Below are 23,995 nucleotides of genomic sequence, written 5' to 3'. Positions count from 1 at the left end.
CCTGGAAGAAGCTGACCTCATATTTTGCCCGCACCGATGGCGTCAAGAGCCACAGAGTGGTTTCCTCAGCCACCGAACGAAAAAAAACAAAAAACAAAGCTACTCACCACACAGCCTTTCAGACGATTCTGCTCCTCCTTCACCTCCTTTCCCATGATCCTTTGTGTCTCTGTTCCCACATTGCCCTGGGGTTCACACGCCGGTGTCAGGGGGTCAGCGTCTTCCCTGGTGAAAGTGGAACCAGTGGGAGAGAGCATGGTCCTGTCGCTCCTGCAGGACGAGCAGAGCAGGGGTTTTACGGCGGCGCTGACAGCAGCATGATAAATTCCAATTATGGCTCTGAGGTTTCCTTCCAGTGTTTGTCTTATTTGGTTGAAATAGCTGATAAGACAGATGAGGTGATGTAATAGTTGGATCTAAAGATAGCCCGCTGACATGAGAAGCTGCAGCCTGAGAAATGTTTGGAGAGCAGGAATGTTGGCGATGGATGGATTAAAACTGTGCTGCAAGTCTGCAGAAGGCCCTCTGGTCCACCCTTTCTGGACAGAGTATAAATATATAATTGTGGTCTGACATTTTCAAGTGGTCTATGTATGGGTGTATGTTACCTGATCCAGAGATATATATATGTATATTTTATAAATCTGGGTTTCGCCTACAAAACCGCAGTGACTCTGTGCAAAGCTTTATAATGTATGGGTTGATGATTGCATAAAATGCCATTTTAAAGCTCAGACACTGCCTCAGTGTAAAAGAGAATTAAAATCGTCATAAATCTTTTATACCACATTGCTGCAAAAATTTAAATACATATACTAATATGAACATGGAAAATATTCAGTCCTTTTTGCCCAGGCAGAGTGGAGGGATGATCAATGTTATCCATTGGCCAATTCAATGCTTTGTACAAAAATAAAACTGTTGAATCTTAGTCCCCAGAAGACAGACCCTAATGAATTTGATAAAAACAATAGTACATTTTAGTCATTCAGCACATCTCAAGAAATAATTTTATGATTTCCAATTCCACTTCCACCTTCACCTATTTTTTTGTTTTGTTTTATACAGCATTTGAAATTTACTGTTGAGACGATGTTCCTGTGCATTTTGGACACTATTTCAAAGAATACCACGTTTTTACTGTACATGCTGTATGACTGTAACCACAGAGTGTATATAAAATGTGGATGAAGCTTCCGGGCCTGGATGCAGAAGTGCTTATAAGTTAAATACCACAGAGGGCCTGCAGGGGCTGGCTCCAAAAAAAATATCTGGCTGCGTAGACTGCCATTCAAAAAATGTCACCTCATTAAAAACTAACTCCTTTGTATCAATGTTCTGGGTCCATCTGTCATAAATGTTCTTATTAATCAGACATCAGCAGGTTTGGAGATCTTTCTGATGTCACCAGACGTCAGGGATGTGTCAGTAATTCAGTATTGACCCCAGTGCACAAACTTTAGTTCCCACAACTTTTAAATGTGGCTGCAGTGGTTAAGCAAATATTGCTTCTGATAGTATAATAATACATCTGAATTCTCATGGTAGCCTGTATTAACAATAAATCTGTTTTATAAATGCTGTAAAGATCTTATAAATATGTTTTATCACAGATTTAGCAAATTGTTCAAGGAGAATGCAGGATTTCAGTTCGACAAGAACAAACCATGTTGCCAATTTAACTCCATCAGCCAGGACATTATTCACCATGTACAATAATCAAACATATGTCAAATTTCAAAGCAGTGCAGAAAACTGAAAACTATAAACCAAAAAGTGTGTGGTGAGGGATGACGTGTGTGGCAGGCGGTCTCCAGACGACCCAGACAGAGCGCTCCTTCACTTTGCTTATAATTATTCAAGGCTTCAATCCCAAATCAAACACGCCTAATCAAGAGAAAGAGAGAACGCTCATTTTCTGTTGGAAAACTTCTCCCATGTTCTGCCAGTATAGACTTTTAATGTCTGGTACCAGAAGAGTAATAACAGCAAAATACGGTTCCAGCTCGGTGGAAATCTGTAGAGAACCAATTACTGAGAGAAATGCCTCATGTATTCACAGGGCCACCAAAGTTGTTGTATCCTTGGCCTGCTCTCTTACCTGAAGACTTTATGAAGAAGTGCCCAGCAGTCCTTCACCTCACTCTGCTTCTGCGTGACTCCGGTGGCCAGGGCAGGATGCAGATTGGACAGCTGGGACACGCTCACGTCCAGCATCTACCACACACAGGCCTTTTGGTTAGTTAGAGAAGGCTTCTGCAACACGAACGCTCAGGGTTTGACCAAGTGGTGCTGCTTCAAGTGAAAAGATGTTTCCTACCATGATCTGACTGGCAATGTCCCGGATCTCTCTGTCGCCAAAGCCGTCACACTCTTTGGATGCAGATAGGCTTTTCATCTGGAAGAAAAGATACGTAACAGAATATGTGAAAAATAAGATACATTAACTCATTACAGCAGCAGATAATCAGAGGGAGGTAGGCAAGAGAACATGTGAAAGTATACAATAGAATAAAATAAGAATATAAAAAAGGAAATGACATAAAAATACAGACAATATGTAAATCATATACACCTTTCACTACAGACAGATGGGATTTGTAGAGAAATGTAGTTGAGTGAAGTGCAGTGGCACAGGATGATTGTACGAGGATGTGTCTATATATTTATTATTGCATTATGTATGAGGAAATATTGAAATAGACATAGACATATATATGTATTATAAGTATAAAGGTATGTATGGTTTACAATATGAATATGAGTATCAAGTATCAAATCACTGTTGTATACTAAATAATACTATTTGTATATGTAATAACTATATACATTTATATATGTATAAGTGTATATACATTCACAGTAGTATACAATATGATATGAATATAAAAATTGGGGAATTTCAAAATGAAACACATAAATAATATAATATAACTGTTGTAGGTTTTACAGAAATTCACATAGTTACAATGAGGAAACAAAACTTTCATAAAAAATATTGAAGTAATGGAGGGTAGTTGTGGTATAAAAAAAAGTGCAACAATTTTAAATATATAAATAAAGTTTATTATTTCTTATTTACATTATGATTGGTGTTAAAGGGTCAGCAGTGGGACTGAAGGACGTTCCTTCATTCACAGAGAATAATGAGAATCTCAGCTCTGAGTAAAAAAGCAAAAGACAAGTTGACAGTTTTACCATGTTGTTGATGGCAAACAGTGTGTTATCAGCCTGCTGGTAGAAGGAGGACACCTCCAGAGCCAGCTGAAGATTTTCGTGGTAGTTTTTCAGATGAGACTGGACCTTCAGCCACCTACACAGAGAGCAGACGAGAAACAACTTATTGCAGTCCTCGAATAATCTTTACATTGAAGATGCATCATGCTGCACAGCAGTTAGACAAGAGGGGACAAAGTGTACATTTTATTGATGTGTTTCCTCCTGGTGGAGATGTTCTTGCCATCTGTCTTCCCCTGTTTCTCCAGTTTTAGAGCCAAGTGGTTGATCTCCTCGTGGAGGTTTCTGTAGAGCTGCTCATCCTGCAGAGAAACAGAGAAACACGGTCCAACTATGACCTCACCTGTCTTTACCATTCACCCTGAGAGACAAATTACACTCACGCCATAGATAAATAACTTGGAATCCTCTGGGGAAAAATATGTAATATAAAACAGTCACACATGGGAATGTGTATAAGTTTATCTCCAGAATGTGGTTAAGCAGGTATACTGTGTTTCTGGTCATTTTTGCTCGTACCTGTTTTAGATCTAAAATTCTCCTGGTCAGCTGCATTTTGTCAACATTTTCCCCCAGGACGTTCACCAGAGACGGCTCCTCTTCCTGCTGGCACATACAAAACACTGTGTTTACATCCCCCATTTATTTGGAACCTGACTATTATTTCTTCTCAGAGGCAGCAGGATATCAACTATAAGCCCTGCTAGCAAGGAGGATGCTGAACAGAGGTGGCCGCCAGCATTACGGAGAAACTTTGAACTTGATACTAATGCACAGAGGAAAGAATGAGAGAAACTAAATGGTGAATAGCTACATCCACCATTACATTCCCACTGGTCCATTATCAATCATCAGTTCCCCCCTGTGCCAGACATGGGTTTGAGCAGGGAGATAAACACGGGCCTGAAGATGATTGGGTCTTTGATAATAACAGGCAGATGTTTTACACTGGTGAATATACACAAACAAGAGATGTCTTCAGGATATGTCAGGAGATCATTTCCTAGATTAGCAAGTGCTGCTTTGTTTTTATGCCAGTTGTGTTAGCTGTCTTTCCACTCAGGAGTGAAACATCTGAGAAGGTGCCTTAAAATAATCAAATAATGTAGAAGAAGAACTTGCTTCACATTTCATCTAATTTCACATAAGGGCTAAATTTGACAATAAAATTAAATATAAAAGCATCGAAAAAACTATATACTTCTTACACATAGTATAACAGCAGTAAACGAGAGGAATTGTTTTCTCTACCTTCTCTTTAATCCATGCCTCCAGCTTGTCCACTTTCTTGTTGAACTCCTGCAGGTTCTTGGCCCCTCCGAGGGCCCTCGTCTGATTTGCAGCCGTCTGTTTAAGGGTCTGCCACTGGTCCCTGAGCTGGCCTAGCTGCTTCTTAACCAGGTCGGACGTAGGGTTCAGCTTGCAGATCAGCTGCTCACCCATCTTTTGAAACACGAGGGCACAGTTCAGATACGGTGAAGCAGCCAGACTAACATGCAACAGTGGCTAAGCACATCTGACACCTCAGTTTGTCAGACACATTATTTCGCATGTTGAAAAACTGCCATTCACATTCTCCCGGTTCCGAATATCTGCTTTCTGTGCTGTTTGAGTGTCAGACGAGGTTAATTATCAGCATTGAAACATTTCTAAACATTTTGTTCGGAGGGCGAAATTATAAACAGGCCTGACAGAGCCATCTGGAACACAGAGGGTCTGCTTTTCTCTCCGCTCGACTGGAAATGCCTACAAGACTATTAAGTTGTGTGTTATGTGAGCCGACAGACTCTTTTAGCCCCAGAGACAGTGATTAATGGTCCCATTCAGTCCTGTTAAAAAGTTAAAATAATTATTTACTTTTGGACGTGTTGCTCTGGTGTGTCTGCTCTGGTGACATGGTAACATTTAATTTGGTGTTGAATCGTTTTCTTACCTGGTTGAGTTGAATGAGCGTGTTCTCAAAGTCTTTGAGGTCCCTCTGGAGCGTCTGCGAGGCCTCCTCCCAGTCCTGCAGGGGGCAGCGCTGAATGTTACAGCCATCCTTCAGGTCCTGCAATTTGCTTCTGATCCATGCCTCAGCCTGCATCACAGACACAGACAATAATATGTGTTACACTGTGCATGGCTCTGTTTATCGACAGGATTTAGCAGTTCAATGATATTTCTGTTAAAATGACATCTGGGAAAGCATCCGTTTCAGCAGATGTAATTTAACATGGCTGAGGTTTTATGTAGCAACATCAACAACTTCAGGATGTGCAGTGATATGTGCTAAGAGATAACAACTGAATGCCCCCCAAGTGGATTTTGTATATTTTATTTATAAATAAATTAAATAATGCAAGTTTCATAGATCAGCTCTGCAATGCACTAAGAGCAATGGTGGAGAATAATACTGAGTGAAACTTTAAATACACACTATATATCAGAGAGTAGAACTGCATATGTATTAGTTATTGCTCAGTGTTATACAGTGTTTTTCATAACATTTATATGTAGAGCTTTCAAATACAAGAGTCAACAGTTCACTCAACACTGTGTGGTTACAGTGTAATTTCTGCGGAACAGGAGAGCAAACAGGCCACATTTTCTTCCTGAGTTAGAGTAATATGCAGCCTCCGACACATTAAGAACAGCCCTTTGTTCTCCCATGTTATATTATGCAGAGCAGAAGTTTATCTTGGCAAACGCCTGGCCTCCATTGCATAAGGCTTTGTCATGCAGGGGCTACATTCTCTGGCAACATTTGTATGGAGTGAGAACTGCAAGCCGAGCGGCCAAATTCAGAAATGGTTTGAAAGTATAAGCTTGTTTTCTGTAAAGAGCCCAGTGTGAGAGGCCATGACCCGCCCATGTCTCAATAAGCTAATGGACTCATCAAGTCTGGTTCTTCCACTTCTCAGAATGATCCCCCATGAGTCACACTGTTGGTCTTCAACTGTTGTTTCTATGTACTCTGCCAAATGTCAAATAACAACTGAGCGTGCATACATGTTATTATAACATTACATCCAACCATTATTTCTTTGGGAATTGAATGTGATTGATATTTCATAACAGGCTGTACAGCTACCTGTCATTTGAATCAATAAAACCTCAGGACCGCACACGACACTGCCATTAAAACAACTCTTTGTACGAGATTATAATGTGATGTCGATCCTCCTGGGAGAGGTTGGTCATTAACTTTACAAGGCCCCCGGGGCAGCGGAGGTATTTCTGGATTTAACAGAAGGAAAAGAACTTGACAAAACAGGCCTGCCCCTATCTCCTCACACTGAGTCCCATGGCATTATAATGACCTCATACAGGAAGTCTATGATTCCCTTGTTTCTTCCTGTCCACTCTCCACAACAATGGACTGTTTATCGAAATGTTCTGTTGGGGTCTTTGTCTGTGGCCACGAGAGTAGACAGAGTTGACAGGAGCATGGAGTTTAGATTGTTGTTAGATTGATGGGGTTATGTTTTTATGGAAATTCTTTGGCCACACAGGAAAACACAACCGCAGTCAAAACAGAATCAACTTTAAAGCGTTTGGTGAGTGTAGAAGATATTGCTCTTTTTCAGTTTTTTCTTTTTTAAATGTAAAAAAAAAAGAGCATTTTAAGTGGAATAAACTACATTTTGCACTTTCTATTTTTTTTCAACTAACAATCCACATTTTGAATCTCCTACCTCGCACTGTGTCTCTGAGAAGACTGTGGGAGTGGAGGCTTCACTACTTTCTCTGTCACGGAAACGGGAGAGAGAAAGGCGAGATGTTTTGCAGAGCGGCCTCGGACACATGGCCCTCACTGCTTTTCCATGTGGTGACTTGTTTTGCTTTAGGTTAAAGAACTATAGGGGTCTCTCTCTGGAGAGCTCACTTCCACGGTCATACTTTAATATTGTAATAACACATTTTTTGTCCTTGTCAAACTCAAGGGTCTATAAGGGCAGAGGGTGCTGTAATGATGAAACAGATTGCTAAGCCCCTCAAGGAAAATTTGTGATTTTTGGCTAAATAAATACAATCTGTCTTCACGGCTCTTTAAAAACTACAATTTCAAAATAGAGTTAAAATACAAAAGGCTTTTAAGAGTGAGAGAAACACAGGCTCCAGCTCAGAGCAAAGGGGGCTGCTATAAGCTTGTTAAAATTAACAACGTGCTAGAGAGCCGTTCTCAACACATGCATACATCATATGTTTCCTTCAGCTGACACATACTAAATTAATTTCCTGAGTGGCCTATCACTGGGACAGTTGCTCAACAGAACGGCTGATGAAAAAGCCAACTGTCTGACAAAATGTCCCTCTGCCGAACCCTCTGAAAAATGTCCTTGTATGCTGGGGTGGACGCAGCGATGAGATAACACAAGCAGTTGTGCGGCTTGGCTGAGTCTCTCTGGGCCATAGGCGTGAAGAGATGGAGCCAAACAATGACCTCATCCCTAAATAATTGCTTCACTTGTGGCGGTTTCCTCCCTCCCTCTCTCTTCTCCCCTCAGCTGAACACAGCTCACACAGTTCTCTGGACAAAATAGGAACCGGTGCATTTTTTGTTCTCCTTGGACGACAGGCAGCTTCCATTCTGATTCCATCTCAGCAGCGTAACTCGTTGCCTTTGAGATAAACCCACTCCAGCTTCTTTTCATTAGAGGAAATGAGATATTCTGATAAGTTTAATTTTAAAGGCGGGGGGGGCAGCAGCTTCTCATGAACAGGGATTTTTGATTTATTTAGCATGAGAACACATGTTGGTTTAGTGTGTCACATTTTACCTGCAGCACTTCCTTGTTGAAGAGCGAGTTGCGCTGAGTGAAGCAGTCGCTGTGGGATGCAGCAGCTGCCGATGCTTCATTCTGAGTGTGTGGGTGACTTTCTATCCTCTGGGGCTCTTTCTTCTGTGACTCAGGGACTGAAATCTGTGGGAACACAACGCAGGTGACACAGTGTTGAAAATATGAGGACAACTTGAGCCATTTTGATCGGATTAAACCAGATAATGCTTGATGTTTCTGTAAATAACACATCCATTCACGTAGATTCCACTTTCTTTTAACCCAGAGACATCACCAACATGTGTCAGACTGGCCCCAATGTTCCTCAACACAAACCTGTCAGCACATGAGATGAAATGAACTCGACTGACACGTCACTAATGGACATTCCTGCTGTTCTCCAATCAGGAAACATCTGGGCACACGAAGGAAGCAGGAGCGGGCCGACCCTCGGACGATTTATTTTAACTGTCATCTTTATCACCTTTAAAGGACTTTAGTTATGTTCATGCCTCCACCCCTGAATGAGTAAAAGCGACTCCACCTATCATTTTTTGTCATATGAATGAATAATACATGAGTGGAGGATAGTCAAGGTATTGTTGTGGTTACAGACCTGACGTTTTTCTGTCCAAAAAATGTGAAATATGAGGCCATTGCTTTGTCACTGTGTTATTGTTACCACCATGAGGACGAGACCTCACCAAGTTTTTTCTTTTGTTAACATCTTCCCTGACCTCATGTTTTCCAGTAAGCCTTGCCTCAGCTGGGTCTGCTGCACACATACACACTGTTGACTTCAACAAGTAGCAGGCCAAATCCAATCCTGTCTTCTCAACAATATCCTACAAATACACTTGTACTACTTTTCCTCTATTTGTTCAGAAATGCACTGCTCCCAAGTCCGGGAGTTCCACCTCTTGTGTAACTTTGCTCCAAATGTATAATATAATAAAGTGAGTCTGGAAAACACACCACATGACTTCACTTCCTAAAGTCCGAGATACTCATCAGCTCCACTGACGGCTGTTCAGACCAGACCCCATCGTCTCACACACAACAAAACATCTGTTTTACTGCAGACTGGATACAGTTAGAAGAAACAGCATCTTTTTCAAAAACACAACACAATTGGAGAAAATGATCTTATAATTAATATGAGAGAACTTTTTTAATCAAAGGTCCTCTTACTGAAACAAACCAAACCGCCTGTTAAAGGCGAACTCTCTTTTTTTTTATAACAGATGGCATTTACCTGTTGCACATATTTCTCTCCGTTCAGTCTCACCCTGCTTTGTCCGTGTGTGGGCTGATGTTCATCACCATCTTTTCTGAGTAAAACCTTCAACAAAGACACAAAATAAATTGAAAGATAAAATATACGGCTACAAAATAAGCTGTGAATAAGCAGAACCAGATGGAAAGGACAGCTGAAAAACCAAAGGTTATCATTCTAAGGAGGGGTTGTGCACACGACGATAACTATCACTATGTGACAATTTCTTCTTTAACATCTTGATCCATTTTCTACAAATAAATGTGTCCAACAATATGTAAATTATATATATGTGTGTGTGTGTGTGTTTGTGTGTGTTTGTTCTATTTTATCCAAAGTAGGTTACTCTGTAACTTTTGGCCTTGTAAAGCACTTTATGACTCTGAGTACAAAATGTCTATTTTCCATCCTGTTTGTGACCAGATGAACATTTTACACATCTTTGAAAACTCTTTATTCAGCAAATACTTCAAAATGTAATCCAATAATATAATTAAAATATTGCAACAGTAAAACTAATGACCACTGTGTGTGACATGTATTATTTCTTTTATTGTGAGGTTATTACGTGTGAACTGTACCTTAAACTGAGAATGAGGCTTATTCTCACAGCTCACTCCCACAATCCTGGGCAGATGTGGATCTGATGTGCTGGTGACGTTGTTGTTGTTGTTATTGTTGTTCTCAGATGTTGACCCTGTGATAGAAAGCTGCCGTGCTGGCCCCGTGCTCTCTGACCTCTCTTTCCCAGAGATGGTGATCTTCTTGATGGATCTGGAGACAGCGGAGGAAGAAGAGGAGGAGGAGGAGGCGACGTTCTGGTTCAGGTGGTCCTCCGCTGCCATGTGCTCCTCCTGGTCGCGTTTCACGGGGGCTGCTTGCTTGACGATGGGCGAGACGAGGCAAGGATCCCGCGCACAGACCTGGGATCGGCTCAGGTAGAGAGAGTTCAGGTTGTGCTGCAGCGCGCAGTTATCCAGACTCGTGCTCTGCAGATAGCTCTGCGTAAAATCCTGGCATTTTGGCACAGCGGGGACCGACAGTCTGGTCCCTATGGTGAAGGGCTGCACCTTCCTCACGATGCTCTCAGACATGACCAGAGTCTTGATAAGAAAGCGAATAAACTGAAGTCCAAATAAACAAAAAAAAAGAGTCTGTCACATCCCTTTGCGCACTCTCCTCCACTCAACAGTTGTCCATTCTGTGTTCAGCATGCAGGGGAGAGAGGGCTGAACAGAAAGTGGGAGGGAGAGCTCAGTTCTCCACCTTCTTGTGCATGTTGAGGACACACAGCACGCAGCCCAGGACGGCTTCCTTGGACTCCTGGGATCGAATGCGGTCCCAGACGTGGCGCAGCGCTGTGCCAAGGTGTGCAGCGCCTGTGGAGAGGCCTCTCCTTAGGAACTGTGCCACTGAGCCTGCCAGTTTGCTACTGAGGAGCCTGATAACCAGGGACCGCAGGAGGATGAAAACTGGCATGCTGCTTGACTGAAGAAAAAAAAAAAAAGGAAGCTCAAAAAAAGGAGGAGGCTTGTTAGGGATGAAGTCACCACCAACACACTCCACTCTCTCTCTCTTTCTCTCTCTCTTTCTCCTCTGTCAGGAGCCACAAAGCAGAGTGTGGGCTGTGAGGCCTGGCTGTCAAAACTTCCTCTCTGAACCTCTGAACAGAAAACCTGCTCAGATAAGAAGCGAGGAGGAATGGAGTCTGAATCAGTGACCTCTTCAATCACAGCTTATCCTCTATGAGGTAATATATCCTCAGCTGAAACACACACACACACACGGCCTTACCTCCACCTCGTGGAAGTGCAGGGAAACCGATTCAGGCCTGAGGTGCTGCACAAAAAAACTATTTCAGACGCAGAAAAGTCTTCTGAGGAGAGAATAATCTTCAGGAGCTCATGTGAGCGCTGCCTGTCCAGGAGTGAGAGTGCCTTCCTCCGCTCCGAGCCTCATCAGTGTGGAACAGTTGTCACTCAGGTTACAGCTGACTGGAGCAGAACATCCCTGCTGCTCTGCTCCTTAAACCACAGAGAGCTGCTGCCATGACATGTGTGTGTAGGGGGGGGCAAATAACAGTCAAGCAGATGATGACCTCCTCCGCTCCTTAATGGTGGCCGGGGTTCAGCAGAGCACATGTTGGGGCTGACGGATTGGAATGGCAGGGCTGGCGTGTGTTAGGGGAGTGGGGGCGCACAGCAGTGAACATATTTACAGGGAGCACTAAAGACAATCTGCTTGCACTGGTAAAAGTTTTTTCCCAAAAAAGCAACTCTCACCCTTCACCTCTGACGTGACCCCTGCACCTGGTCCAACAGCTCAGCCACTTAATTTTCTGAGATTTGTGTTTGCAAAGATGTCCATGCAGTAAATCACATAACATTTAAAAACTAGAAACATTAAACTAATGTTTTAATTCATGTGCTCTTGTGTCTCCATTGGGGCTGCTCTTGCTTTAGAGCCAGCGGTGGGACAGCTCAGCAGGACTCCATATGGTTGAGGTATAGCCCCGGAGTCGACACGGTTAATGATGCTTTTAAAAGAGCTCTGGTTTCATGATGAAGTCATCTGAGGAAGAGTTTTAATGTGTTGCAGCTTGAAATCAGAGATAAATTCTGCCCAGGCTGGGTGGTGTTCACGGAAGGCCTGATGGGTGGAGTTCCAGGGGTTTGGCCAACTTTTAAATGCCATTTCCTCATTTGTATTGCCGAGCGAGTGGCTCTAGAAGTGTGGGGTTTATGTGTGCCAGTACACTGTGTGACTATGACACCAATGTTGGACGTGTTCAAGTGGAAAATTTGGAAATGTGGGAGGTTAATTTTAGTTAAAGATCATTTTATTGTTGGGAAATAAATATATTTTAAAATCCTTTTACAAGTCAAGTCAAAGCAGAAACTAATCAAAGCAAATAAGCATAAGTCCCTAACAGATTTCCCTCATTAAAATAATTTCTCTAACTCCTGACTGTATAACATTTACACGAGAACAATACACAAACACATAAACTGGCTACACAGCCGCACTTTTACCACCATGATAAATAGCATTATTTGATCGACTGCAAAGATAACACTGTCAAGAAGAAATATTGTTATATTTTTAAACATTTATTATCTTCACATTCATACATAAAGAAACTTATGACAGAAACTAATCTTTCTAAGTGACCATAAGGAGCATTTTACATTGAATAAGTTACACTACAAGGTTACCTAGGCCATAAAGAATATCTTTATCACCTAGACTCAATATAACTCATTTTCCAGAAATGAGGCCAAAATATTCTGGATACAAATGCTGCCATCTTGCCTATTTGGAGCAAGAGTCTGCATTGTAGCGATCGGGGATGGAGCCGTGGTTGCAAGGTCCCGCTGATACACACCAATCAGGAGTCAGCCTCAGCTGTCAATCATGACATTTCACCCTGTTTTCATAGCATAAAAAAAGTATTTAAACCAATCTTACTGGAAAATTAACACTTTATGGCACTTGAAAATGTGGGAAAAACTATCTAAAATGACAGAAACCATCTTTGAAAAAAAATGTATTTATTGTGTACTCTGACTTTTTATTCACATATATTTCCCTTCCATTAACATGGAGGAGGTAGGATATTCAACCTGTACTGTGCATAACCACCAGGTGGGAATTGAGGCACTTTGGCTTCACTTTTGGGGAGTGGTCATGTCGTCCATCTTTACATACAGTCTATGCTTTATCCCCTAAGTGAAAAACTCCTGGTGCAAAACTTTTCCAGCAGGAAGATCTGTTTGTGTATGCTCCGTTTTAGTGAGTAAACATTTATAAAGGCCGGAGTAGTTTGCTCACAGAGTCACTGTCAGGTTAGATTTGAACCAGGCGTCCCACCTCTGCCAACCGAGTCCGATTAGACTACTGTAACACCTTCCTCATGTTGTTTACCCTGGAAGCCCTCTCCTCTCTCCTCACAGCTCTTTCACGTCCTGTGTGCAATGTTTTAGCTGTGCTGCCCACATCCTTTACAAATGATTTAAACATCACCCTTCATCTCAACGCTTCTTTATTTGTGCCATCTTTCTTTATTGGCATCTTTGAGGATGGATGTTGAGGGCACAAGTTCTGACCTCATGGCCGATATCACTGCCTCCCAAGATGATAATAAAAAACTGATGTTTTCTCACCACAGGCTCTGGTTGGTGATCACCCTTGTTAGACATCTTCCATTTGTTTAATTAGCGTCGGTAAATCCAACTTGGAAGACTTGTTTAAGGGGTGATGTCACCGAGTCTGCCCGCATGAAAGGAGAGCGAGCGCCTCGTCGGAGGAGAGAGTATTGGGAGCTCGAGGGGGTCTGTACTTTTCCACTCGGTGTATATGTCATCACAAAGGCATGATCAGTACTGCTGGTCAAGTTTCAGCGCAGATAAGATGAAGTCTGTGCTCTGGATCATGATCAGAAAAGAAAAGTTTTGGAGTTTTAAAAATGGTTGATAAAAGAGAGGGAGCAGGAAAAAGAAAATACTGACTTCACGTGTCACGTCAGGCGAGCATGACCTGAGGCTTTTAGGTCTCACCCCAACAATGGGCACAGAAAGCATCCTTGATCCACTGAATTCAACCCAAACTTTCATTTTAACACATTAGGCTTGTGACTCATTAGAATCAAGCCTTTGTTCATTAGTTTTATTGTTATTTTCAAAGCTGCATGGGCTAATGTTGCCAGGCCCGGATCAACATTAAAATGTCATCATTTGCTTTTGGAGCCAAAAACACTATTTTAAAGTTTTTACAAGCAGGACAGACAAAGCACAAACAGACCATCTCCAAACATAAAGTCTCTGGCAAAGTTTTAAAGCAACACAAGTGTATTTTACTACTTAGCTACTTTTTACTTTAAACAGAAAGAACAAAAGACTATTGAGAAAGTTGTTTTATCTGTTAGACCTGCGAACGACAATGCAACATTCAATCTTAAATACAGCGAGGAACTGTATATGTTAAATTGAGAAGTCATAAATTTGTACTCGTGCTTATCTGTTAATCTATTGAGCTTTAAATTCCTTTGTTCTGAGCTCACATGTCTGAACCCACATCTTGACAACGACCTAGCCTCTCTCAGACGGGTCGCCTGTGGGCTTTTGTACTTCAGCATTAATACGCAGCATTAACAATGAAACCATTTGTGCTTGAACAGAACAACATGGCAGCTGGAGTTCAAGAACAAAAAGAAAATATAAACATATTTCAAAAAGTCCACATTATTTCTTCCCAGTCCAATTTTAAACTTCTTCTAACATTAGAGCGGGATGGGTCCCAAAATAGATTATATTATAACTTCAATCAAATCCATCCAGAAATGAATAATTGAAAGCTGTCTGCTGAAATAAGAAATGATTTATTCGTTGATTTAATAACACAACCGTCACACCCAGTTTTGATGCTCACCTGAAGCAATATACGACCCAACGAGCCTGCATACTTATCAGCTGACGTTCACTCACACACGCACGCACACACACACACACACACACACACACACACACACACACACACACACACACACACACACACACACACACACACACACACACACACACACACACACGCACACTCTCAAACACACTCACACACACTCGCACACACACCTCTGTGGGAGCCCTGTTTTGCAAATTTCTCTTGAACATGTCACCTCTTATCACAATCTTGAAGAGCCCAAGCAAAGTTTGAGTTTGAGTGTTGGGTGATATCACATGCAATCATATGCCATCTTAGTCAGCCAGTACTCATTGTTTGGAAAGAGACAGAGCCAAGTATTTCAAACAGCAGGAGGCAAGCAGAGACTGTCTGCTGTGACGCATGTATTTTTTAAATCTGTTAAACTGTAGTGGTATTGTTCCAACAAGCAAAACCCTCATGTAAAACATATTCCTCTCATATAGGGATATTATAAGTCCTAGTTATTGGTGGTTTTCACGCAGAGTGGATCGTTTAAAGGTAGCTGACATCAATAATGCCACAAACTCCAGCTCCAACTTTGGAGCAAGGTCGTATCGTGTGTAGAAAGTGTCCCTGTTAGTAAGTATGTTGAAGTACAAAGAAGAAAGTCAGAGCTGGATTTAAGACAAACGGGCCTTTGTTTTGATTCAGCCCACCTAAATGGATTTCCTAACAATTGGCCTCAACATTAGACAGTAAAGTTGGAAAACAGTTACAAAAGTTGAAGATCAATGGAGGCTTTCACTGGCTCTCAAAAAAGATGATAATTCAAAGTCAACACACAGCTTTCTCCACAAATTCAATGGACTATACAGTAAGGATGATCAATTATCCACTTCGCAGTTAGTTTGTTTCCACTTCAGGCCAACTGATGACAAATTGGCATCCATTGGGTAATTTGTTCTCGACAACTATAACGCTATGTTCACACAGCAGGCTAAAGTGGCCCAAATCGACCCCCCCCCCTCTTAATGTTGCATAGGATAAGGGGCGGGCAGGAGTCAACCTGCAGAAACAAACATAGAGGACAGTTGTGACGGAGGTAGTCAGTGGAGGGACAGTGAGTTTTTAGACCTCAGAAGTACTTGACGTGACACGTCTGTACTACTAAACTTGAAAGGTCGTATCGTAACCGATCTGTTTGAAAGAATATCAAAAGAAAAATGAAAATGAAAATGTTTTCATCTGTGGCCTTCATGTTTCTAACCAACTTTTTCTCCTTGTTTACTTCTGCGTACAGCGTGCTGCGTGTGATGTCTTCTGTGCATGCAGGTCACATCAGGCCATGACCAGTTCACCACTGAGTTGGATACCGACCACAATTTAAAAGATTATTTGAAAAGCTACATAAAAAATTTTATCTAGAAAAAAAAAAAATCGGAATTCAGCTCTAAGGCTTGTGTGAATGTAGCACAAGGGTTATTGTGGTTGAACTGAAAATGTGGAAAAACAAAATATGTTAAAGAAAGTGAAAAAAAGATTCCTGGATCTGCCCCCTCATCCAGATCCGCACCAAAGCTTTATGGGTTCTTTCCTAAACCAGTACCACATCCTTCCAACAAGTTTCATGGAAATTGGTTCAACTTTTTTGAATAGGCCTGCTAAAAATCAAACAGACAAACAATCAAGATGAGCACTGAGAGACCTCCTTGATGGAGGAAAGTACATTGCTTGATAAAAAGCAATTCACCTTTTCCATGCTGCTCTTGCCTGAGAAAAACAGCAAGCCGGGACACATTGTGCCTCACACTGAATGCAATTGGGAGCCACCCTCAGGTGGCAGTCAGGCTGAATGGTGGGATGAGGTCACTCCATAATGTGACATCATAGTTTCACATGGCAACCAACCTCCGGCAGCAGGAAGCAATTTTCCCCATATCAAAGGTTGAATAACAGAAAAAGGCTGTACCTTATTTCTGCCCTCTCCAAAAATATCAATCACCCTGAGAGGGAAGCTTAACATTTGACCCTTGATGTCATTCCAGCGGCAGCTCGGGTGCTGTCAAGCCTTTATTTGGAGGCTGTGTTGACCTGGCGCTGTGATTTATTTATCACATACAGGAACTTTAATCATACGCTGCAGCCTGTCTGAAGTGTGTTGCTTTGGTGTTTGACATTGGCCCTGAATCAGCCAGTGTTGCAAAGGCGGCGAGGCTCGTTAAACGTTCTGAATGCAGAAACAAAGAATCAAGCCTACATATTTACATTTTAACATTCACACGTCCAAACAGTTGACAGATCTGCTCTGTAATCATGATGTACTTCCCAAATTCACAAGAAAAAGAGCAGAAGAAAAAAGAAAACTGTTTCATCAGAGAGAGCCTCGGGCAAATGGAAATATGTTGGCGAGCCAAAGTACATCTTGAGTCATTTGTGAACACCACTATTGCATTGCAGATTACTTGAATGTTTTGGATGAGGTAATGCTTCTCTGTCATTTTATAATTGGAGGTAAATAAAAAAACAAAAAAACAATAAATACACAGACAAATTGTGACCCTCTTGAAAAGCAGTGGGGTCATTACATTTCACCTCAGAGTCTGGATTTGATAGAGGACGGACAAATACAACTTTTTTTTTTATCCTGCTTTGACATACAAGGTCTTGAGGGCCTTACGTAACCAGCTGGACCTACCTGAGAGTTGTGCGTTATTGTTTGCCTAGCTCATGTCACCTCCTGTTAGTGGAATGAATGAGCTCATCACTATCCATGGCTTCTTCATGGTAAAAATTCAGCTGACAACCTCTTCCACCGGCGGTGTACTTTTACAAAATAAAATGCTGTGACAAAAGGCTCTTTGTCTTGTGAAAATCTTCACCACATGACTAAAATGGTGCACATACCTTGGCCAAGGCCCAACAGTCTCCTTATGACACCACATTAAAATTCATTAGATTTGTATTTGAATGTCAGCCCCCTAAACATGACTTGATTTCTTCATCAAGATCCATGAATTATTCTTTGATAAATCAAGGAAGATTTTGAAAAACACCCTATCTCACAATGATGAAATAACTGATGCAGATCCACACCAAAATCCCCAAATTGTATCATTTTAATGGTAATCTGCCCAGAAGTTTTTTTGCTTATAAACGAACAAACAGGGGTGAACTCATAACCTCCTCAGTAAAAAAGCAAACAGAAGCTTAAGCAGACTTATTTGACAAACTTTGGATTTTTTTGGTTTGGTCACAATTTGTGAGCATGAATGTTTGTGGTGCCATCAAATGACTAAATTTGGAGGCAAAACTTGCAGTGGCACAAAGCACGAATCCACATTTTACCTTAAAAAACCTTTAACTCCCTGCAGAGATACCAGCGACAAAGCAGAAACTTGCTGTTACTGATGTTCACAAGGCCTGTTTACAAGCATCTCATAGTCATTCTGCATGCATGCCTATGCCCACAAGTGGTACACATTGGCATGTATGTTGCATGCATGCCAGGATTGTGAAAAACATTTGATTTATATTGTAAGCCATACTGTTGTTTTAAAGAGTCTGTACACCCCTGATTAAACTGTGTTTCTCACATTCCAGGTCAGAGAAATGTGGTTGACAAGAAAGATCACACAAGCTTCTCTTTGTTCGAGCATCACATGGGGACGATAGGAGCAGGTGAAAGTGTTCTCACATGGGGGGTGTGATAACAATTGGGTTTAAAAACAGGTGCCGTGGTATCTGTGACAACTGTCCCAAATGTGTGGGGGAGGGACGCATGAGGTGGGGCTCCCTTGGGGCAAAAATAGAAAGTGAGCCACATAATTGAAGTTGTTCACATGAAAAATATGTCTTGCTGCCAGTTGTCTCCTCTGTTCCAGTCAATCTGAGAAAAGTCTTTGGAATGGTAATTATTTTTGACCACAAATTTACATGAAAGATTGATATAAAGAATTTAACTCTGTCACTAACACAATATCTCAAAATGAAATGGAATGAAAATATGAGTGAAAGAAAGAAAGAAAGAAGAGTACCACATTAACTTACTTTACTTGAGTAAAAGTAAGTACTTGCTTTTATGCATAGTAGAAATCCAGTTGAGTAAAAACTACAGAAATGGGTTCATAGATGCAGTGGAGTAAATATGAAAGGTAACAAGCAACCTCCAAAGAACAAACCACAAAACTGACTTCAGTGTCATGCTGAGTAAACTCAAGATTTACTTTTATGACTTTAAACTGTGAATTCTTTACTCTACTTTCTCAATCTGTCTTTCAGGTCAGAGGTCAACTGCAAATAGCCACGAAGGTCAAACCTGCCCTCACCAATGTATACAGCTCTGTTTGCATTTATAAACGTTTTTATGTCCAGAGTGGAAACAATAAAACTCTATGAAATCACTCATCTGTTAGGATTTGAAGCATTGTCCAATAACAGGCCTCCCTGCACAGCCATATGACTCTGCTTATAAATGACAGCTTGTTGGTTAATTTCTAATTGAAAACATAGCCTCACCAATAAAAAGCTGCAACAAAGTACTAATTTCACTCCTATTTCAGAGCAATTCAAATGAACCATGAGCGAGAAAATGGCCTGAGGCACATACCAATCGTCTTCTTCAGTAACACACAGAGAAGAGCTCTGTTCATTTAATAACCCTCACAAATTAAAGGAAAATGTATGATTTAATCATCTGGCGGCAGAGTTAGATCATGCTCTATGACATCATTCTGGAGCGCTTAATGCTGTTGACCTAATCCAGCTATAGCGGAAGTCAAATCAGTGTGTTACATCCATGGAATATCTCTGCGCACAGACCTGAGCTCATATATAGACGCACGTGTTTGAAGCAGGATTGTATATTTAAAGTTTCAGAAAGGCAAAGTGGTTGAAGGCTACTACACCATGATTGTGGTCTACAGCAAAAATGTAACTTATTTTGGGCCCATGCAATGAAAACACATGGTGGAGACTATGAAGGAACCTCAACAATTTCATTAGTGCAAAATCCGATAACGGTCTTTTCAGGCAATTCAGCTTTCCAAGACACTAATGCACTCCTGTGTTGTTATTTCACATCTTACTAATTTAAGAAATCCCTGTCTGTATGTAGAACACACATCTAGAGAACCGTTCATCTTATCAACGTCACACTTGGCAAGTGAGTTGTTAATTGCCAAAGGAAGTGCAATGTTGAATTTGGTACGATTTGGACACATAACACCTTCAATGTTAAATCATTTTGAATAAACCAGCGCTCTGCCGCTGCACCTGCTGGGACTTATCAACGTAAGTGACACTGTCAATCACAGCAGCGGGCGTGTTCACGACAACAGCAACAACTGACTGTCCAGTTTGAGTCAAGCTTCACTGAACTTTGAATAAACAGGTGAACAGCTCTTTGTGCAGCTTCAGGGTTCTGTGGTTATAGTCCTGCTGTCCGTCTTTACTTGTGCAGCTCAATTACTGCCGGTCACTTTTACAGTTTCTGTAAAAAACTGTTTCAGCTGCAACCAGCATCACCATAGGCCAAGCAAACAGCCCATTCCTTACAGGTGTAAAAATAGGCTGTGTCAAATAATTCAAGGGAATATTTGTATCTTGTAGGGTTTCCTTGGCTGAGAAAAAAAATTAGTACCTCTGCCATACAGAAATTGAATAGAGAAGCAGGCGAACACAGGGCGGCACAATTTTACTAAACTATCGCAGTATTTTTTTTTCACGTCAGCATCAACAAATGGCTCTTTCCTTTTCCTTTCCTTTATTGGTGTACTTTGCACGGAACTGGTTTTACAACAGCACACTGAGGACTTTTATGTGCCCTGGTGAAGAAAAAGGTTAACCAAAGGAGCCATGTCTAAGTCCAGGCTGTATTTTTCTCTGCCACAAAGCATTGCTGAGCTCTTCCATCACTGGGCCATGCCCAAAAATACCGAACAACAGTTGGTCTCAGCAGTTGTTGTTGACTTGCGGAGCTATGCTGCAGTTGGGCAACTCCTGTTCATTCTGTCAAGGCATAACAACAGACAGACACCACATGTGCTGGCTGTAAAGTTTATAAAACACACCACTAAGCAAATGTGTCAAGAGAGGGGCTCAGCAGGGCAGATGGGTGATGCAATCTGTGCAAATGCTGACAGGTGGAACGGCAGACGGGCTGGGCGTAGCTGCAAGAGATCACAAAGACTTTCACTGGGCTGGGCTGCGAGATGACACACTCACTTTTCACAACTACTACTCCTCACACACATCACCTCTCGTCACTGAGATCACACAGGAGTAACATCTCTAAATGGTCATGAGATAACAAACTATTGGAATAACCATATAATGGCAGTTTTAAGGGTAACTTCAAGAAAGAGTAAACGAGTCAGCTCTTCTCTTTGTTGGTGAATAAACAGTGGGCTATACTTTCCCCCTCCATAGACTGAGGAAAGTTAAGGGAAGGTGTGTGCTTGTCTTAGTGTAATATCATTGTGGCTGTGGCTCTAGAGGTAGAGTGGGTCATCAACTAACCAGGAGGTGGGTGGTTTGATCTCTGGCTCCTCAAGTCTGCATGCCGAAGTGTCTTTGGGTAATACACTGAACCCCAAATTGCCCCTGATGGCTGAGCTGGCAGTGAGTGAAGGGTCTGTGATGGAAAAAGCGCAGCATAAAGAAGAGCTGTATGAATGTATGAGTGAATGCGTGAATGAATGAATGAGTGAATGTGGCTTGTAATGTAAAGCACTTTGAGTGGTTGATAAGACTAGAAACACTACTACATAAATGCATTTCTATATTCCACTATGCAATCCGAGATTTGGATGGGCTAGCTCAAAAACAAAACAATTACCCAAAATAACATCCTGTGTCCCAGACATGTGATCATTTAAACAAACGTAACCAAGTCATTTCCAGAATTTCCTGGGTCCGCTTCCAGACAATAACATCATCTAACAACTACGTGATGTCACTGGAGTATGTGAAATGACTGCTGAGTGGACAGCTTTCAGGATCTGCACATCAGAATTCATTTAAAACTTTGCATGTGTGTCAACAGAAAACAGGATTTGTATTGAACTGATATCACATCTTGGTTGATTCTACAAAAGTAATTAACAACAGAGAAATATATTTGACAACTTTTGAGCAATAACAATTTTAGGATCTGCACTTTAGAATGCATGCAAACCTATTTTGTCAATAGCTGTCCGCCTGTGCTATGTAATCACCTCTCGGAGCTCTAGGGGACAGCCATGGGCAGCTGTCATTTGGGCAGCCGCAGCTACAATCTCTCCATTGTGCATGATGTGCAGCTGGCACAGGGTTGGGAATGCCTGCACACAATGAATCAATCGAAGCCCCTCCTAAGTGAACCAGACCTGGGCAGCGATACAACGAGATCCACGGCAGCTGTAACGTGGGTCCTCTGTGCCATAATCCTTTTTTTACAAGGCTCTACTCTCACTCCAGCCTGACCATTTGGAATCAGGCCGGTTACACCAAAGCCAGCCCTTTGTAATCTGATGCTTTTAATGTGTAGGTAGCAAAATGAAGTTGCATGAGGCGTCACACTGTGTTTACATTAGAGACGCGTTAAGCAGGCGGTTTATTGGGATTAAATCAAATTCACTGGAATAGGCCTCAAATTATAAAATAGCGAGGTCCAGCAGAGTTGTCTTCATTTATCCATGGCCCCCTCCGCTTGACCTCAGTTAGACAAGGTCTGATATCCCCATAAGAATTTCTATTCTGATATTTTTCTTCTTGAACTCAGGAAAGCCTCCCAAGATCCCACTCATTGACAGCATTGCATTGGGGGTGGCCACAAAATGGAGGACTGTCATTTATATCAGATTGAAATTTCTACCTAATACATGTCTTACACTCAGATAAGCTAAGTTTGCTTGGCTTGTTTATTGGCTTGTTACACTGGCCTTGCACCAGCCTGTGTCCATATGCTACAACCATGCCTAAGTGTTTTCAACAAATTCACACTAAACCACTGAGTTCTCCGGGGATGCTGTTTGATCACTGACCATGCTTTTCCAGTCCTCGTGAAATGGCTGTTGTGCAAGCAGCCAACACAGAGTATCAGATTATTAAGTGCATTGCCCATGTGACCAGTAATCCTCTGGTACGATCATATTCTTAGAAACATTTTGGGCAGTGAGTCTGTGTGTTTGGGCCTGTGACAGTTTGATGACCTCATTGGCAATACAAAACATGTATAACAGCACCCTCTACTGTTTAAATGATGTTACTGTGTGAAGCAGTGAAAGTGGGCCAGGGTTTTCTTCAGCTCATTTCGTCGTCACCTTATTCAGTTCATCCACTGGTTCCCAAGCTTCTTGAGTTGTGACCTCTGAAGTTGGGGCCTCAGCATGGATTTGAGCTGTAAGCAGTGCAATCAAAATGTATTTTTCCCACAGATTGCACCTCAGATTTACATTGGCTCCCCATAAAGGTTCTGGCTCAGCACAAAAGGGAACCTATCTCTTAAACAATGCATTTATTTTTCCTTGACAAGGATCCTGCCCTGTCCCCAAAGACAAATACTATCATAGGAAAAGCTCTGTTCTATTCAAATTTCCCTTCAAGCCAGTATATACATGCCCAATACTAACCCAGAAATGGAAGCAGCAACAAATCATTGCCCATAATATAATTTATACATCATTGTTTGTCTCTTTTTTTGTACCGATGTTCCATTAATTGTTATATAGTAATAAGACATTAATATGTTTTTATTTTATGTGGATTATCACAGTGATGGAGCAAAGAAACACAAACTTGGATTCAGTTGGTGTTATTTCATAATAAATTTATGTCTGAATTTAAGATAAGATAAGATGTACCTTTATTTATCCTCTGTAGAGGAAATTCTCAAATGACAGAGCAGCACAGCAACAAAGTAGCAGCGCAAAGGGAAAATGTAGTAACAGTAAAGATATGAATACAAATAGAAATACACAAAAATGATGCTATATACACACAATTTCTGAAATAAATAAGGTGCTGTCAGGTATAATTGACTGCTTGCACTTTACTCGACTGGAGGAGGCAGGTATGGACCTGAATATGTCACAAACACGGAGGGTGAAAGGTCTCTGAACGCGTTAATCCAGCCACGCTGCTTAAGAACAACTTGGCCTAACCTTTCATTGAAGAATGTAAAGAATCCCTCCATGAAGTGTCAACACAATAGTTGTCTGTATATCAGTAAAGACTGCAGCAGGTGACCAGCAGTGAGTGTTATGTGCAGAATTCCTCGAACTCTCACAGTGGGAAGTTTTGCAGTGTGAAAATGCAGAAGGAG

The 23,995-nt window shown here is 41.5% G+C and overlaps 1 protein-coding gene across 7 annotated transcripts in view; it reads right to left on the bottom strand.

Moving 5' to 3' along the window:
- The window catches only part of LOC109643301 (spectrin beta chain, non-erythrocytic 5), a 32,012-nt gene extending 21,482 nt beyond the window's left edge, over positions 1 to 10,530 (bottom strand). For 6 of the 7 annotated variants that reach the window (XM_069538558.1, XM_069538561.1, XM_069538564.1 and 3 more), the window contains exons 1-11: positions 9,858 to 10,530; positions 9,256 to 9,342; positions 8,001 to 8,144; positions 5,171 to 5,317; positions 4,489 to 4,680; positions 3,757 to 3,843; positions 3,421 to 3,539; positions 3,199 to 3,313; positions 2,321 to 2,398; positions 2,102 to 2,217; positions 108 to 270 (exon numbers count right to left, since the gene is read on the bottom strand). In XM_069538558.1, coding sequence (XP_069394659.1) covers positions 108 to 270; positions 2,102 to 2,217; positions 2,321 to 2,398; positions 3,199 to 3,313; positions 3,421 to 3,539; positions 3,757 to 3,843; positions 4,489 to 4,680; positions 5,171 to 5,317; positions 8,001 to 8,144; positions 9,256 to 9,342; positions 9,858 to 10,370 — 1,761 coding nt within the window. In that variant the 5' untranslated portion in view covers positions 10,371 to 10,530. The remainder of the gene's footprint in view (positions 1 to 107; positions 271 to 2,101; positions 2,218 to 2,320; positions 2,399 to 3,198; positions 3,314 to 3,420; positions 3,540 to 3,756; positions 3,844 to 4,488; positions 4,681 to 5,170; positions 5,318 to 8,000; positions 8,145 to 9,255; positions 9,343 to 9,857) is intronic. The other variant, XM_069538559.1, reaches the window with a different exon arrangement.
- Positions 10,531 to 23,995: the final 13,465 nt, after the last annotated feature.

Source organism: Paralichthys olivaceus, chromosome 14 (assembly GCF_024713975.1).
Source record: "Paralichthys olivaceus isolate ysfri-2021 chromosome 14, ASM2471397v2, whole genome shotgun sequence".
Lineage (NCBI taxonomy): Eukaryota > Metazoa > Chordata > Actinopteri > Pleuronectiformes > Paralichthyidae > Paralichthys > Paralichthys olivaceus.
The sequence above is the reverse complement of the archived record's forward strand: the minus strand, read 5'-3'. Positions and strand labels throughout refer to the sequence as shown.